At 44.4% G+C, this 15762-nt stretch overlaps 1 protein-coding gene across 3 annotated transcripts; it reads left to right on the forward strand.

Moving 5' to 3' along the window:
- Window positions 1–2466: 2466 nt before the first annotated feature.
- Window positions 2467–15541, forward strand: LOC130370321 (histone-lysine N-methyltransferase PRDM9-like). 3 transcript variants are annotated; one of them, XM_056576052.1, is made up of 11 exons: window positions 2467–2544; window positions 4959–5075; window positions 5272–5382; window positions 5815–5897; window positions 10624–10750; window positions 10845–10889; window positions 12327–12457; window positions 12851–12994; window positions 13095–13159; window positions 13351–13532; window positions 13952–15541. In XM_056576052.1, the coding sequence occupies exons 2-11, from the start codon at window positions 5015–5017 to the stop codon at window positions 14893–14895; spliced, it is 1893 nt and encodes a 630-aa protein (XP_056432027.1). In that variant the 5' UTR covers window positions 2467–2544; window positions 4959–5014; the 3' UTR covers window positions 14896–15541. The 3 variants fall into 3 exon arrangements, with proteins under 3 accessions (XP_056432027.1, XP_056432028.1, XP_056432029.1); XM_056576053.1 differs by having other exon boundaries at window positions 5818–5897; XM_056576054.1 differs by lacking the exon at window positions 10845–10889.
- The last annotated feature ends 221 nt before the right edge of the window (window positions 15542–15762 follow it).

Genomic DNA, 15762 nt, shown 5'->3' on the forward strand with positions numbered 1-15762 from the left:
TGCCCGTCCGCCGTCAAAAACAGTCCGACGAGGAACACGGGCTGAGCAAGCTCAGCTCAGCTCAGTACATGAAAAGCTCAGAATAGATTGATTGTAAATACACCGTCTCTATTGTATTAGTCAAATTGGTTTCAAGTACACGGTTCAATTCCAAGTTTATTTCTAGGTTATGAAACACCAAGTTACCATCACTTGCAGTAGATGACAGCAGAGAAAAAGAAGACACCTTGTAGGCCTAAGGTTGAATCCTGATCCTTCGTGTCAACTGCACAGAATCACATATTTCATTTAAATTTCTATTTTAATTTTCATGTATTTATTTTTTCTTATGAATTATCTACTTTCTATGACTAGGTATTAGTAAACATTTACAACGTAGTGTTTAGCAGTTACTTTATTCCTTTGTGAATTCTGATTCATGAGGTTAGGGCATCTTGCTCTGGTATACCTACAGGTAGACTGCCGACATTGGGTATCGAAACAAGACACTTTCAATCTTTCGGTTTTTATACCTCAACTTTGTTTGCCACAAACCAGGCATGTCTAAGGACACCATCTAGTGTCTACTGACAGAACTGCAGTCGCCGCAAACTGTTGCGTCGGCTCTACATTATCGAAGAATCAAGTTAGGTTCTATTTCATGTATGACGAGCTTTCAAATGTTATTACAGACAGTGGTGTCATTCTTTTTTTTCATAATGTAAAGCTTCTCTCCACCCCTTCCCCAACTTGGCAGCAATTTGGCCATGTGTGGGGAAACTCATGGCCATACAGGCTTTTCAAGGTCTTGTCTGATTATTTTCACTCTCCTGCAGGTGGTGGTTGCCGGTGGCTGGTGCTGCTGATGGTGGATGCGGCTGATGGTGGATGCGGTTGATGGTGGATGCGGCTGATGATGGATGCGGTTGATGATGGATGCGGTTGATGGTGGATGCGGCTGATGGTGGATGCTGATGGCGGTGGCTGCTGCTGCTGGTGGCTTGAGCTGGCTGGTGCCGGCAAACACTGCTGCTGCTGGTCGCTGCTGCTTGAGGCGATGGCTGCTTGAGCTGGCTGGTGGTGGCGAAGGATGGTGGTGTCGCCTTCTGCTGCTAGTGGGGGCGGCTTGTGCTGGCGACGGCTGTTGGTGGTGGCGACTGCCGGTGGCTGTTGGTGGTGGCGACTGCCGGTGGCTGCTGGTGGCGGCGGCGGCGACGGCTGCGATTGTTGTCCTTCCTTTCGACCTGATGCACTTTGCTATCCTTAACCTCAGCCTGATGTATGTGGAGTATTTTCTTTATTTATTAATAACTTATAATATTCCTCCCTGTTCCTTCACTTTGTTCTTGTTTTACAAATGAGATATAAATGCACACCTGTTTACACATTTGTTGTTCTGGTTCCGCACATGATTAAATTTGTTTTATTTATTGATACCCCCCGGCTCTACTTTGCTGTTCTTGTTCACACTTACTTTATCTTTCTTTCGTTGTTCTTAGTCATACTTGTTCCCACTTGTTTTTGGTTCCACAAACCTCAGCCTGATATATGTGGGGAGGATTTTTTTCTAAACACGCATCTGAAACACTGGCTCCAGCTTTACATGGTGCATCCTCCTTTGCAGCGTGCAGATGTTAGGCAGTGAATCTGCATTTGCTGGAGGGTTTTATAACCAGTGGTCCATTTTAAAGAGTTGTCTTGCCTTCTCTTTGAATTTAATGGCTCTTCTGCTCCCAACGTAGAGCTCTCCTTCTGCAGTGAACATTCATCAAAGAACTTTCATCATTAAAGAGCTATCTTACCAAGACACTATCCACACATTTTATTGTATGTATTGGTCTATCTACATACTGTACCCCTGAAATCTTCAATGGTGATGTTATAAACAAGCATCAAAATATGCTCCCCATATTCTTACAGTGTACATATAGTGGTTTAAAATAATGTGACTCTGCAGTGGGAGCATTATTTTAAAGAGGCAATTGGTCTATCCACATAGGCTACTTTACCCCTGCTATCTTAAATAAAGACGTTATAAACAAGCAAGTATTTCAGATACTCACCTTTTAACTTGAATTTTGAAGCGTAGGCCTACCTCCTGGTTTATTTTCTGGAACTTATCAAAGCCATCCGGGAATTTTCCCAGAGACAGGAGGTCAAACGATTGTTTCCATCTTTCCTCCATAGCTTCACAAACACAAGTATTTAGAATTTATGCAACACGATAAATATCTTGTTATAACAAGAAAAGATGTCGTCCCCCCCCTCCCCCTCCACCACCGACGATAACTTTCTCCGCTCCCAGACCCGTAAAGATAACACATATATCATCTTATTTCTACATTCATCAGAACATATTTGTAAGATAGTTGCGCAGTTAAAAACACGTTTCTACAGAAAATACTCATCATCAGCCTAAAAGATAGCAGAAACTGATGTGTGCGCACGCAGGATCCTCTCACTTTACGACGCGCATGCGCAGAACCACTAGATAGCAGAATTTGATGGGGTAGCAGGAATTGGCCGACACCGTGTTTCCATCTTTGTGCCTTTCAAGTGAACGTGGTAAGCGAAATTATACTCTGAAATGTATTATGTTTTCAACTTTTCTGGTTATTATGTTATTTAATGGCTAACATAAGCACAAGTGGACGTAAACGTAGTGGTTTATGGTCAGAATCCCTCCAATCATCTTGTGCGCCGAATCACTAACCAACGTTAAGTAGGCTAACTCTTATTAACTTAGCAAAGGGATGTTAGCCGTCGAATTCTAAATTCTAATTATGTTGCATTTTTGAACGATTGACCAGTACTCAGGCTGTAGGTCTACCAGTAAGATGAGTACGACGGAGTATTAGGGCCACACAAAATATTTTTGCCGTGACGAGATCAAGGTCGACACGTCGACTTTAAAATCAACATGTCGACATTAAACTCGAAATGTCGACAATAAAGTTGAAATATGATGTCGACTTTAATCTCGATTTGTCGACTTTAAAATTTAAAGTCGACATTAACTCGAGGATACAGTTGAAATTAGTTGGGAGAGATAGCAACCGCTCCACAGGGCCTGCCCTGAATCCAATGGCTTGTGTGGATAATTTGGTAAAATTGTATTTCAGAATCGGGTTTAACAATAAAGAGATCATCGCTATTTTAGCGCAGAGCCACTGTGTGGTAATTAATGTAAGGACGCTGAAAAGATTGTGCGGAAAAATACTGGATACTGGAAAGCGGGAAAGCGGGTCATCTTGCATCGCAACAAGCAGGAAGAAGCGGGAAGAACCCGGCGAAGCGATTTGATTGGCTGACGGATGCATCTGCAAAGACTACTCCCCCATCAGTCAGCCACGCCTTCCCACATCAGTCAACAGACGCATGTAGTGGGCATGTAGGGTGACGGTGCGGTGGGCATGTAGGGTTACGCCCCGTGCCCACTGCCTCCGTCAGTTGACTGATCTCCATTGACTTTGAATGGGGACGGACGCGCAATGCATTGTGGATCCGTCCGTCCGTTGGAGCCTTCTGCTCAGTCAAAAAGTTGAAAAATGTTCAACTTTTTCGGCAGCGACGGATCCGTCATCCAATCGGATCGCGTATGCAAATGTAAGCACTGTGGCGCGACTCGGGCTCTGACGATACTGGAAAGCGGGAAAGCGAGTCATCTTGCCTCGCAACAAGCAGGAAGAAGCGGCAAGAACCCGGCGAACCGATTTGATTGGCTGACGGATGCCTCTGCAAAGACTACTCCCCCATCAGTCAGCAACGCCTTCCCACGTCCGTTGACTGACGGAGGTAGTGGGCATGTAGGGTTACGCCTCGTGCCCACTACCTCCGTCCGTTGACTGATCCCCATTGACTTTGAATGGGGACGGACGCGCAATGCATTGTGGTTCCGTAGGAGCCTTCGGCTCCGTCAAAAAGTTGAAACATTTTCAACTTTTTCGGCAGCGACGGATCCGTCATCCAATCAGATCGCGTATGGGGGAGTAGTCTTTGCAGAGGCATCCGTCAGCCAATCAAATCGCTTCGCCGGGTTCTTCCCGCTTCTTCCTGCTTGTTGCGAGGCAAGATGACCCGCTTTCCTACTTTCCAGTATCATCAGAGCCCGAGTCGCGTCACAGTGCTTAAATTTGCATACGCGATCTGATTGGATGACGGATGCGTCGCTGCCGAAAAAGTTAAACATTTTCCAACTTTTTGACTGAGCAGAAGGCTCCAACGGAACGGACGGATCCACAATGCATTGCGCGTCCGTCCCCATTCAAAGTCAATGGGGATCAGTCAACGGACGGAGGTAGTGGGCACGAGGCGTTACGCTTCGTGCCCACTGCACCCATAACATTGTGTTGGTAGTGGTACATGTACTTTTTAAATAACCATAACTTCAAACGGTTTGGTTTGTTATAAACGTCAGAGATGTAGTTATGACACTGGATACATTTGATAGAATAATGAAAAATAGAATAATGTTCTAAAATAGGTTCCTTATCATAACCACGTTAGTAACGTTTGTAATAAACCAAACCGTTTGTAAATCGGTTGAAAATTGAGCAAGTTATGGTTATTTAAAAAGTACATTTACCACTAGCAACACAATGTTATGGGTGAGCAGTTTACTGTGGTAAGATGTGGTTAGATGGCCGGTGAATCTCCCCTAACTCCCCTAACTAATCAAATAAAGGTTGCATAAATTGTAAACTGTGTTTAGACTCTCTTAGATAATCTAGAACAATTTAAGCGGCTTTGCCGCGACTGAAGAGGTTAAACAATGAAGAATCAGTCGCTCCATGCCGCTCGTTCAGAATTCCTTAACCTTTCCTTAACTGCCGAATTGGATGCTGCGAATCGGATGCCAACTTCAGCGTCGTCAGGATTACCTAGAATGTGTTACGGTTGTAGTTAAGGTTGTTTATCTGCAATGTGTTAAGGTTGTGTGTAAACAGTATTGGACATAATGTTGTCTGTTTGTGGTGAAGGAGGACTTTGCCGATATCAGGGCCAACCGTCCACAACAAAGTGGAACCGCCTCTGTATGGCAGAGAAAAAGCGATTCACGCAGATCGAGGAAAAAACGTTGTTTATGGAGTCTCTTGGTAAACCACTGTTTACATAATTAAATCCTTTGACATATTTGACTTAGTACATTGCTATACAGGTGGTAGCTGTACACATCACTTCTTCTTTTGTGTGTGTGTGTGTGTATGCGGGGGGCGGGGGGGGTTGGGTGTGTCTGTGTGTGTGTGTGTGTGTGTATGTGCGTGTGCGTGTGTGTGTGTGTGTGTGTGTCAGGCCTGTCCTTGACTCCAGCCTTCAAGAGGAGAAAGCCAGGCCAGGTGAGAGTATGCTCACCTGAGGAGACAGACTCTGAGGAGGAGGAGCTGTGGACCTCTGGATTGACAGGTACAAAGATATTTGCTAGACTTTCAAAGCCCTGACTTAATCCTTACCCGCAGTTAGTCAGAAATAGTAAAAAAGTAAAAAGCAACCTTATAGTAAGCTAGGTTTTATACTTTGTTGGTTGTTGGAAGCTTATACTACCTTTTAGTCAGTTAGTAGTAGTTAGTAGGATACATCCTTACTCATAGACAATTTGTAGTTAATAGGTTATACGTCATGTTATGTGAATTCTACAGTAAGTCAGTAATATATATTTCTTTATACTTCCTCAGTTATTATTAGCTTCTAAACTACCGTTGAGTCAGTTGGTCATAGTTAATAGAGTACACCCTTACATATGGTCTGTTTGTTATCATTAATTGTCGCATCCTAACTCATATAGTCAGTTGGTAATAGTAAACAGCTTACATCCTAAACTAAAGTCAGTTATATCAGCAGGTGCTGGAGTGTGGGAGCCACCAACAGTCAGACAGGGGTCTCTACAACAGCCCAGTACGTCAGATGCAGTTTCTGTGCAGGTATAAAACAGCACACATCACCTTCCAGTGTTACCCACAGACCAAGGACCAATGTGTGGTGCGCGGGGGGGGGGGGTTAGTTTAGTTTTTACCTGAACTTGTGATTCTGTGACATTCAAGGAATGAATTGCAACAGACAACTAAAGCTGGAGGTTTTTATTTCAGTTACAAATAAACTCAAGACCTACCTGAACCAATATTTAACTTTTTTAGGAAAAATAAAATAAATAGTAACAATATACTACTAGGTACAACAATGCAACTAACTAAAATAATAAAACTGCATTAGCCTAATGTGCAAAGCTTGCATGCCCCATCAGAACACTTAATTCTACGTGGGTTCCTGAACAATAACTCAAGTGCCTGCTCATGAGGGTCCTCATTCGGCCTTTAGCAGACAGATTTATCCAAAGCGACTTACATCAGTTAATACACACATGGACACACCGACGGCAGAGTCAACTATGCAAGGCGACAGCCAGCTCTTCAGGAGCAGTTAGGGTTAACAGGGCTCTAAAGTGCGACCAATTTGGTCGCACATGCAACCTAATTTCTCTTGGTGCGACTAAAAAAAATCAGAGGTCGCACCGGTGCAACCAGCCGTTCAAAAAGAAAAAAACTCTGCGACTCTGAAAGGCCCATATCATGGTCCAAACCAATCAGAGATAATGAAGAGCGGGACCCCCCTCTGATTGGCCGTGGTCCAGATATTCCTGTTTATTCTACTTCATTTAAGAATGCTCGTCAGAATTTTGCGATTTTCACTGGCTACAATATTGCATCTGTCAGTTGTCAAATTTGCTGAACAAAATGTTAAACTTCAATAATTGTTCAGTTAACTTATATCGTGCATTTATTTAAGCTCTCAACAGCATAACCATACAGCTTCGCCACATCGGCGGGAAAACACGGCACACGCAAAGTAGGCTACATCCATGGAATCAGCCGTTCAAAACCAGTCTGCATGAATCGTATGACAACTGGATGGCAGGGGATGCGGACAAGGTATACACCGCAGGGGAGAACATGAGAGCCCCAGCTCGCCGCATAGTAGCCTGGGTGCTTTAAGCATGGAATAAGCTGGATACGGAGTGGGTGAAAAACTGTGTGTGTGTGTGTGTTTGTGTGTCACTCTGTTCGAGCCTGCATGAGAGTTCAATGTTGTCATTAGCTGTTACGTCTTTCTGACCAATCGCAGTTCAAGGCCGACCTGGGCTGTTCCACTTTGGGAGGGGGCGCTCAGTTACTCCCCTCTAGACAAAACGGAATTGGTTGCGACGTTGACCCGGCGCCGCCCGAAACGTTAACGGGCCACCGGGAATTCTCCCAACTCTCCCGATTACCACTCTGCGTGTTCGTGCGTGCGTGCGTGCGTGCCTGTGTGTGTGTGCAGGCGTTATTCAATTGCCTGGTAAACATATACAGTGTTTCCCCCAGTAAATGTCTCAGTCAAGGTGGTAAGCAGTTGGTGGTGTTGTTTTGGGGTGCCAGTACGCATGAATGAAAAATTTTGGGGTGCCAGTACGCATGAATGAAATAAACAACTGTTTATTTCCATATAAATAAACAACAGTAGGTACAAATGTTGTGCAAACATGCAGACACTACAAAATAAAATTAAAGAAAAGTGCAAATTAAATACAAATAATGGACAATACACTTAACTTTTGTATGCAAATTCAACTATTTACAGTTCCTTTTTTGGATCTTATTTGCGGCACAGCTGACAAGAGGCATCAGTGCATGCAATTCTGCGTGGCTGTGCAAAGAACAGTTCCAGCGCCCTGCTGTAATTGAAAAAAAAAAAATTTTTCAATTTTTTTTTTTTTTTTAATACATTGGTAGTCAAGGCGGGGCCCTAGTCTTGTTAAGGCGACCGCCTTAACAAGATAGTGCTGGGGGAAACCCTGATATAGGCCTACGGTAATATTCATACTGGTTTAAATAATGCATTTGATAGTAGGCTATTTCCCATCGTTGCTGAGCAAGAGTTTTGTTCGAAAGTTCAGTGATAGAAAACAAATAATAGCCCGGGCTATTGCCAAAGATCAAGAAGGCCAAACTACATGAGTTGGCCATCAGAGGGGCATGTGACTGCAATTGAGGATAGTCCATAAGACCTGGAGCCATGAGATGTTCAGTTTAAAACACTTGCACTTTTAATTTAGATTTTCTTTTTATTTCATTTATCTTCAGATGTTTTAAGTTTAAATTGCAGCTCAGTGAAGCACTTACTGCACCAAAATGTTTCAGTGAAATTACCTTTCTTGTGCAAATATTCAAATAAAGAACATTAGGTTGACCAGATTCTTAGTTCATCATTTACAAGTCAATATTGCCTACATGGACAGCTATTTAAAAAACGTGAACCTGTAAAACTGCAGTGTTGAATGCGATATGGTCGACAATTTGGGTGCACCTAACTTTTGTGCTGGTGCACCTAAGAAAAAAAGTTAGGCGCACCAGTGCAAAATGTTAGTTTAGAGCCCTGGTTAAGTGTCTTGCTCAGGGACACATCAACACTCAGCTAGGAGAAGCTGGGTATTGAACAAGCAACCATTTGGTTACAAGACAACTGCTCTACCTCCTGAGCTAAGCCGACCCACAATCAGGCTGCCAGGTGTTCCCCTTGAAGATTGTTCCTGAGGTCTGTTTTTTATCTGGGGATAAAAACAAATAAAATGTATTATCAATAAAGTACTAAAATGCCCATTACTTCAAGAAATATACTAAGGAATATTCTATGTGCTTACCCTATTCATAGCTGAGAAATCCCGCTCGCAATTCACAGATGAGACTGGGACAATCAGGGCAATGCTGGCAAGGAGACTGAGGCAGGGGTAGAGGTCTAACCACTCATCATACTCACTCGCCAGCAGAGTCAGGAGCTCCTCCTGGCTCTTGTTCTTGAATGAAAGATATAGCACATAAGAGAAAGAGAGAAAGAGAGAGAGATTTTCACATACCTGTAATTACCCTGTAATGATATGGTTTTTGAAAGAAAACCACTCTTGGAGGAGCACCTTCTCTTGGTCTGGACAGAATTTTTTTGCCAGAGTCTGCAGCTGTGCAATGGACATATTGTCAGGGAGGGCAGCCGACTGAGGTCTAAGGACATGGAAGGCTCCTAGGATGTCCAGCTCCTTGAACCTCCTTTTCAGTTCTGTCTCCAGGCCAGTAATCTGGGGTTTGATGACCTACAATGAACAGATCAGCACATTTTCTCTACCAGGAACCGAAGGATCGAAATTACTTTCCCTACTCTTATTTTTTTAAAGTTAAAATCTACACTAATCTGTTTCCACCTCACCTGTTGTTTCAGCAACATTTTGTCTGCTGTCCTCCTGGCCTATATAAATCAGTATCTCTCCTGAACAGCCCGGCCCCTGAGAAGCACTGGGTTGTTTGATGCCTAGGAAAATTCGAAATAAATGTATTATATATTTAATAAACATTTACTAGCCACAGCCATTTGACTGTTCAACTTTTTCAGACTAAGCTAACTACCTCCTCAAGCTGCTCCGTCTCGTCTGGACGAGGCCTTTTTGGCGCAGAAAAAACTTTTCAATACTCATCTGGATTAAAGCAACAAACATTCAGAGTCAGAATAAAATAATATTAAGAATAGAAGAATTTTTGATATGGGCACCGTATAGGCCTATCTAAACTATCCGCATTTCATCTTAATTGCAGTGTTCGCTGCGTTACCAACGACGTTGTCTATGATGACGGGTGCGGGATGTTCAATATCAATAACGTTGAGTTCATAAAGCTAATATTACTTTTTCTGAGTTAACAAAAAATGTGGGCAAGTGTGTTAGGCCACCGTATATCTTTGGTAAACTGCAAATGTCACTGACCGTCTTCTCTGTGCCAAATATATTTTTCCATTGACCTCAAGCATTGCGCGTGGACAGGAGGAGCGGGCAAATCAGCCGTCAGTGAGTGTGCATGTAACTCCGCGTTTACATGCGGACACATCTGATCCGCATAGATGTGGAAGAACAGCTCAATCGGAATAGAAAAGTATCATATATGCTCAATCGGAATACAATTATCTGTTCGGAATTGAATTCTAGATGCGGAATAGAAGAGGTGGTGTAGTCCGCTATAAACACTTATTCCGATTAGTTTGGGGTTTAAGAGCAGCTGCAGTAGTTCGCAATTGGTCCACTCCGTCTGTACTTTAATGCACACCGAACTTTACCGCTGTCAAGGAAAGTGGATTTATTGCCGGATTCACGTCTTTGTTATTATCACTCCGTAGTAGTTACAGTAGTCCGTTAACTTATCAACCCCAGCGTGTCCGGTTGCTAAGCGACGGGTGACATCGGTGGGTTCATGTGTTCGCGTATCGTCGCTCTCTCTCCGTCTCCGTCTCCGCGTGTGTGTGTGTGTGTGTTTGTGAACGAGAATGACAGGGAGAACGAGTGCTATGCGGAGATGAATGAACAGACCGATTTTTAGATTTCCAAATCGCGTAAAAAAAAAAAAATACAGAATCAATTCGCGGCGCTCGATGTTGATTCTGTGGTGCCGCGCTACAGAATCAATCCTCTTTATGGTACCTGCTTCATGTCCGTGCGACAGCAGACTCATGGATTAAGTGTATTAATGACAGTAGCACGATGTATAACCTTAGACAGATTGTTGCTAGGAGGTAAGTTGTGTCCTACCCAGAAACATAAAGCAGGGAGTACTCATAACTAGAGGTTCTGTTTGTCAGAGTCTCTCAGGGCGGGGCAGGAGTGACCAGGAGGTCTCTGGAAGGACCATTCCTGCTCATCCAGAGACCGACCCCACCAGAGGAGGAGCAGAGAGGGGCTCTGCAGTCCAGGAGGAGGTCTCACTAGGTTAGCTTTGATCCCACCACTGCTTCCCTGCAATAACAACGTTGTTGTGCACGCATAGTATGTAACTGTGTATGTGAATGTGAAATGTTCTCAGTTATCTACCAAAAACCGGAAGTACCTAAGGATGACGACTACTTCTGTAAGTGGACCCTCTCCTCTCTCTCTCTCTCTCTCTCTCTCTCTCTCTCTCTCTCTCTCTCTCTCTCTCTCTCTCTCTCTCACTCACTCACTCACTCACTCACTCACTCACTCACTCACTCACTCACTCACTCACTCACTCACTCCCTCCCTCCCTCCCTCCCTCCCTCCCTCCCTCCCTCCCTCCCTCCCTCCCTCCCTCCCTCACTCACTCACTCACTCACTCACTCACTCACTCACTCTTTCTTTCTCAAACCTGTTTTTACTCCATCTTCATGCTTCTGCCGGAGCTGCCGGCCGCCGTCGAAGCCGTCCGGCCGCAGTCCGGCAGCTCGGGCAGTGTACTCCAGGGTCTGAACTGGTGCCGAAGCTAGGTGACAGCTCCAGCGGACTAGCAGCTCCGGCTAGGGTAGATCGGCGGCAGTCCGGCGGCAGTCAGCTCAGCTCCGGGAGTACAATCCCTTTCTCCTCCATGACTCCTCCTCCCGACTTCCCTTCGGCGGCAGCTCCGGCGGGGTGAGCTCGGCGCCAGAGAAAGGGATTGCACTCCTTAGCTTAGCTGCAGGGCTAGCGCCGAGTTCCCCCCGCCGGAGCTGCTCGTCCGCTGGTCCACACAATCTTAGCGATGCTCTGATTGGAGGGGAGTGGGGAAGTGGGAGGTAATATTCAAATATGCCACCTTCCTACGTAGGAGGGGGCGCCGAAACTGACTCGCTCGTTTGGTAGCTGGAGGCGGGCTGCTTCCAGAAATGCGTATCTCACTCAAAACTTCATGTACGGACTTATTTCAAAGTTTGTATGCGTGTGGGAGCACCATCTACCCACAATAACACCCCAAATCCCAGGGAAAGTGCTGTTTTCATAATATGTCCCCTTTAACAATAAAATCTCCCAAATAAACAGCTCCCCGACTGGCGCCCTCAGTAAGCTGCTGCTGAATCCCTTATTCACTCGTTCATCTCGTCCCGTCTAGACTATTGCAACTCCCTCCTCACTGGCATCACCTCTCATTCCCTCCATAGACTCCAGTGGTCCAAAACTCTGCTGCGCGCCTCCTCACTCACACCCGGTCTCGTGAACACATCACTCCCGTTCTCTACACTCTCCACTGGCTCCCAATCAAACAACGTATCAATTTCAAAATCCTCCTCCTGACTTTCAAAGCCCTCCATCACCTGGCCCCAAATCCCGTTTAAAAACCTACCTCTTTTCCCAAGCCTATGACCTCTTCTTCCCATGACCACCCTTATCCCTATCTAATATCACACTCCACCTTGCTCCTGTTCTCTGTTATGCTGTCTTCCGCTCGTCCCCTTTGATTGTCATCACCCTCTTCGTCTTTGTGTCTCAGTCACTGTAAGCGTCTTTGGGTCACTGAAAAGCGCTATAGAAAATGAATGAATTATTATTATTATTAAAATCAACTCTGTGTCTCCAGTCTGTGATGAGTGTAGGACTTTCTTCCTTGAAGAGTGCGAGGTCCACGGCCCTATCTTGTTCATGGCTGATCGCCCCGTTGCTGTCGGAGAGAAAGACAGAGCCAAGAAGACGCTGCCCGCTGGGTTTGAGGTATGTGTCATACTTTAACCCCATAAAGTTCTCCACGTCCACTGAGACAGTATAACATTCATTGTTTCATACATTTCTCAGCTGAAAAAAACCCCGTAATATGCAGTTACAGTAACATTGCCAAAATGTTATGGTTCTTCTTCCTCCTGATCCCATCACTCCCCCCATTTTCCTCTGTCTGCTGCTCTTTGTGACTCCCTCTCTGAACTCCCCCCCTCTCTCACCCTTGTCCCCACCCCCTCTTTCCTTTCCTCCCTCTCTCTTCCTCTGTACATCTCTCTCTTCATCTCGTATTCTATCTCTCCTCCCTCCTCCATCTCTCCCTCCCTCTATATGTATTTCTCTCACTCCATGACTCTCCTCCTCTCTCCATCTCTGTCTCATGTGGGGTAGATCAGAGATTCTGGGATCCCAGGGGCCGGTCTAGGGGTGTTTTACTGTGGAGACAGTGGCATTCCCATTGGAACGCACTTTGGGCCCTACGAAGGACACAGGACAGATGAAGAGGGAGCCCTGGAGAGTGGATGCTCTTGGGAGGTCTGTGTATTTGTGTATTCATTTATTTTGATCTAGACTTGTATGTGTGCTTGTGTGAGTTCATTGGATGGCATAGATTCTGATTAACAAATTACTCCAGATCTACAAGAGCAGACACAATGAATACATTGATGCAAGGAGAGAGACATATTCTAACTGGATGAGGTAGGACCCTATTCACTTTCATACGATCTACTGCATGAACAATGTCCACAATTTTCTTACCTACATCACATGGTTGATAGCATTTATTTTCTCTCAAGACTGTGATTAGATCCACAATATTTTCTGTTTTGGTTTGACATAAGCAGAAGATACACTGTAAAGGTGTGTTGAAGTACCTGTCTGTGTGTTAGGTATGTCAAGTGTGCTCGTAATGAAGAGGAACAGAACCTAATAGCGTTTCAGTGCAAAGGAGGGATTCTGTATCGCTCCTGTTGCTTCGTGACCTCAGGAGAAGAGCTCTTGGTCTGGTATGGGGACGAATACGCCAGACATCTGGGAATCGGATTTGATCAACTGTGGAGCTCTACTAAAGGTCTGCCTTCAAGTCTGTCTTTCTGTCAGGGTTTGGTTTCTATACGGCACCTCATTACCACATCTCTCTCATTTAAATTCAAAAGAGCTTGGACAGTAAAGATTTACATTGCCAAAGCAGTTAAGAAATTAGACAGGAAATAGTAAAAAAAATAGTAAAATACAATATACAAAAGATGACATAGCAGAAAAGAAATCTTACTTGGAAAAAGGTCTAAATGCAAAATATACAGTACCATGGAGGTTACAAAAAGACTATACATGTATACAAATTTAGATATGCTTGATTAGGTTGATTAGGGTGTGCAGCCTATTCAGGCCCCAAAGTAAACCACCTGACTCCAGAAGGTGAGGCTGCCTAAACCAGCCGTCAGCAGCACTCTCAAAAATATAATATTCATGACTCTCTCTTTCTCCTAGGAGGGAAATCCCAGCTGACACCAGCTCAGGCTTTCCCCTGTCCCGAGTGTCCGTTCTCCTACACGTCTCAGATCTTCCTCCACAGACACATGAAGAGGAGCCATGGTGACCTGAACGACAGACAGCTGAAGAGCGGAGAAATCAAGGTGGAGCCTAGTCTCCTCCCATACGTCGCAGCCTCCTCTCAAGAACCAATCGGAGCCTCCCCGGGAACCGTCCAAAGGACAAGTCAGATTCCAGCAGAAGGAGCCAGACGCCACAGTTGTGAGCAGTGCAGGAAAACCTTTAGTCGCTCTTATACTCTGAAGAGTCACCAGCGTATCCACACGGGAGAGAAGCCTTACCACTGTCAACAGTGTGGGAAAACATTTAGTCGATCTGGTACTCTGAAGAGACACCAGCGCATTCACACGGGAGAGAAGCCTTACCACTGTCAACAGTGTGGGAAAACATTTAGTCGATCTGGTACTCTGAAGAGACACCAGCGCATCCACACGGGGGAGAGACCATACCACTGTCAACAGTGTGGGAAAACATTTAGTAAATATTATACTCTGAAGTTTCACCAGCGCATTCACACGGGAGAGAAGCCTTACCACTGTCAACAGTGTGGGAAAACATTTAGTCGATCTGGTACTCTGAAGAGACACCAGCGCATCCACACGGGGGAGAAACCATACCACTGTCAACAGTGTGGGAAAACATTTAGTTCATCTGGTAATCTGAGGCTTCACCAGCGCATCCACACGGGAGAGAGACCATACCACTGTCGACAGTGTGGGAAAACATTTAGTAAATATAGTACTCTGAAGTTTCACCAGCGCATTCACACGGGGGAGAAACCATACAACTGTCAACAGTGTGGGAAAACATTTAGTCGATCTAGTACTCTGAAGAAACACCAACAACTTCACAAAGGAGTCTCCACCCAAACAATCGTGTGAAGAAACAAAATGGTTCCCAGACATTGTCATTATAATCAAATAAAAAATGGTTCATCCAGTTTTTGTGATGGTTTTGAATAAAGTTTTTTGCCTAAGATCTACCTGATTTTGAGTTCACATTTTGCCTTCTCTGTTGGACTTTTTGCCCTTTTTGGATTTTGCCCTTGTTTTGGAATTTTGTGATCTTCTGTGTTTTCGCCCAAAGACTTTGTTATAATAAACCACATTTCAGATTTGCAGATCCGGGCTCGATACCCAACTCTTGACAATTTTATGTTAAAGGGCACATGAACGGTTTTAATTGTTTATCTAATCAGCTTCATTTATTTATTTGTATTCACGTCTGTATGAGTGAAGGTTTTTACCTTAAAAAATTAGCTGAAGAAAAATAGTTGGAGAGAGAACATGTTGCTAACTAAATGATTTATGACGACGTCAGTAAGGTTGGCCTCGTAGATCTCACGTTATTTTTACATTTATTGCATTTTATTTAAATATTTATCCTGTAAAGATGCAAATAAAATCGAATATCCAGTGTTGAGATGTCAGTTTTGTCTGGATAAAATAGAAGCAGTCCGACATGGTGGTGAATTATATAGGCCTTTGTCCTGTTATAACGTTTAGGATGTAACGGGTGAGCCGAGGTCCCGTTACTGACCACCAGAGTGAAGCACGGCACCACGAAGATGTTCCCCTTCAACGGATTGAGTGAACTTTTTTAGAATGATCATTATTCCGATAATAATGACTGTTCGAAGTCCTTAAATGGTAGTGAGAAAAAAAGCATGTCGGATTTAAACCGTTAAAGAGATCTTTGATTCGGTAAGCGGAGTTGACTGCTTCAACAGTCGGTGAACAAATAATATA

The sequence above is a fragment of the Gadus chalcogrammus genome, chromosome 17 (genome assembly GCF_026213295.1).
Source record: "Gadus chalcogrammus isolate NIFS_2021 chromosome 17, NIFS_Gcha_1.0, whole genome shotgun sequence".
Classification (NCBI taxonomy): Eukaryota; Metazoa; Chordata; class Actinopteri; order Gadiformes; family Gadidae; genus Gadus; species Gadus chalcogrammus.

Excerpts from the sequence above, each read along its gene's own strand:
- LOC130370321 (XM_056576052.1), top strand. The coding sequence starts at position 5,015 with ATGGCAGAGAAAAAGCGATTCACGCAGATCGAGGAAAAAACGTTGTTT. Across the intron at positions 5,076-5,271 it reads GTTGTTTATGGAGTCTCTTG|GCCTGTCCTTGACTCCAGCC; the intron begins GTAAACCACTGT and ends TGTGTGTGTCAG. Across the intron at positions 5,383-5,814 it reads GTGGACCTCTGGATTGACAG|CAGGTGCTGGAGTGTGGGAG; the intron begins GTACAAAGATAT and ends CAGTTATATCAG.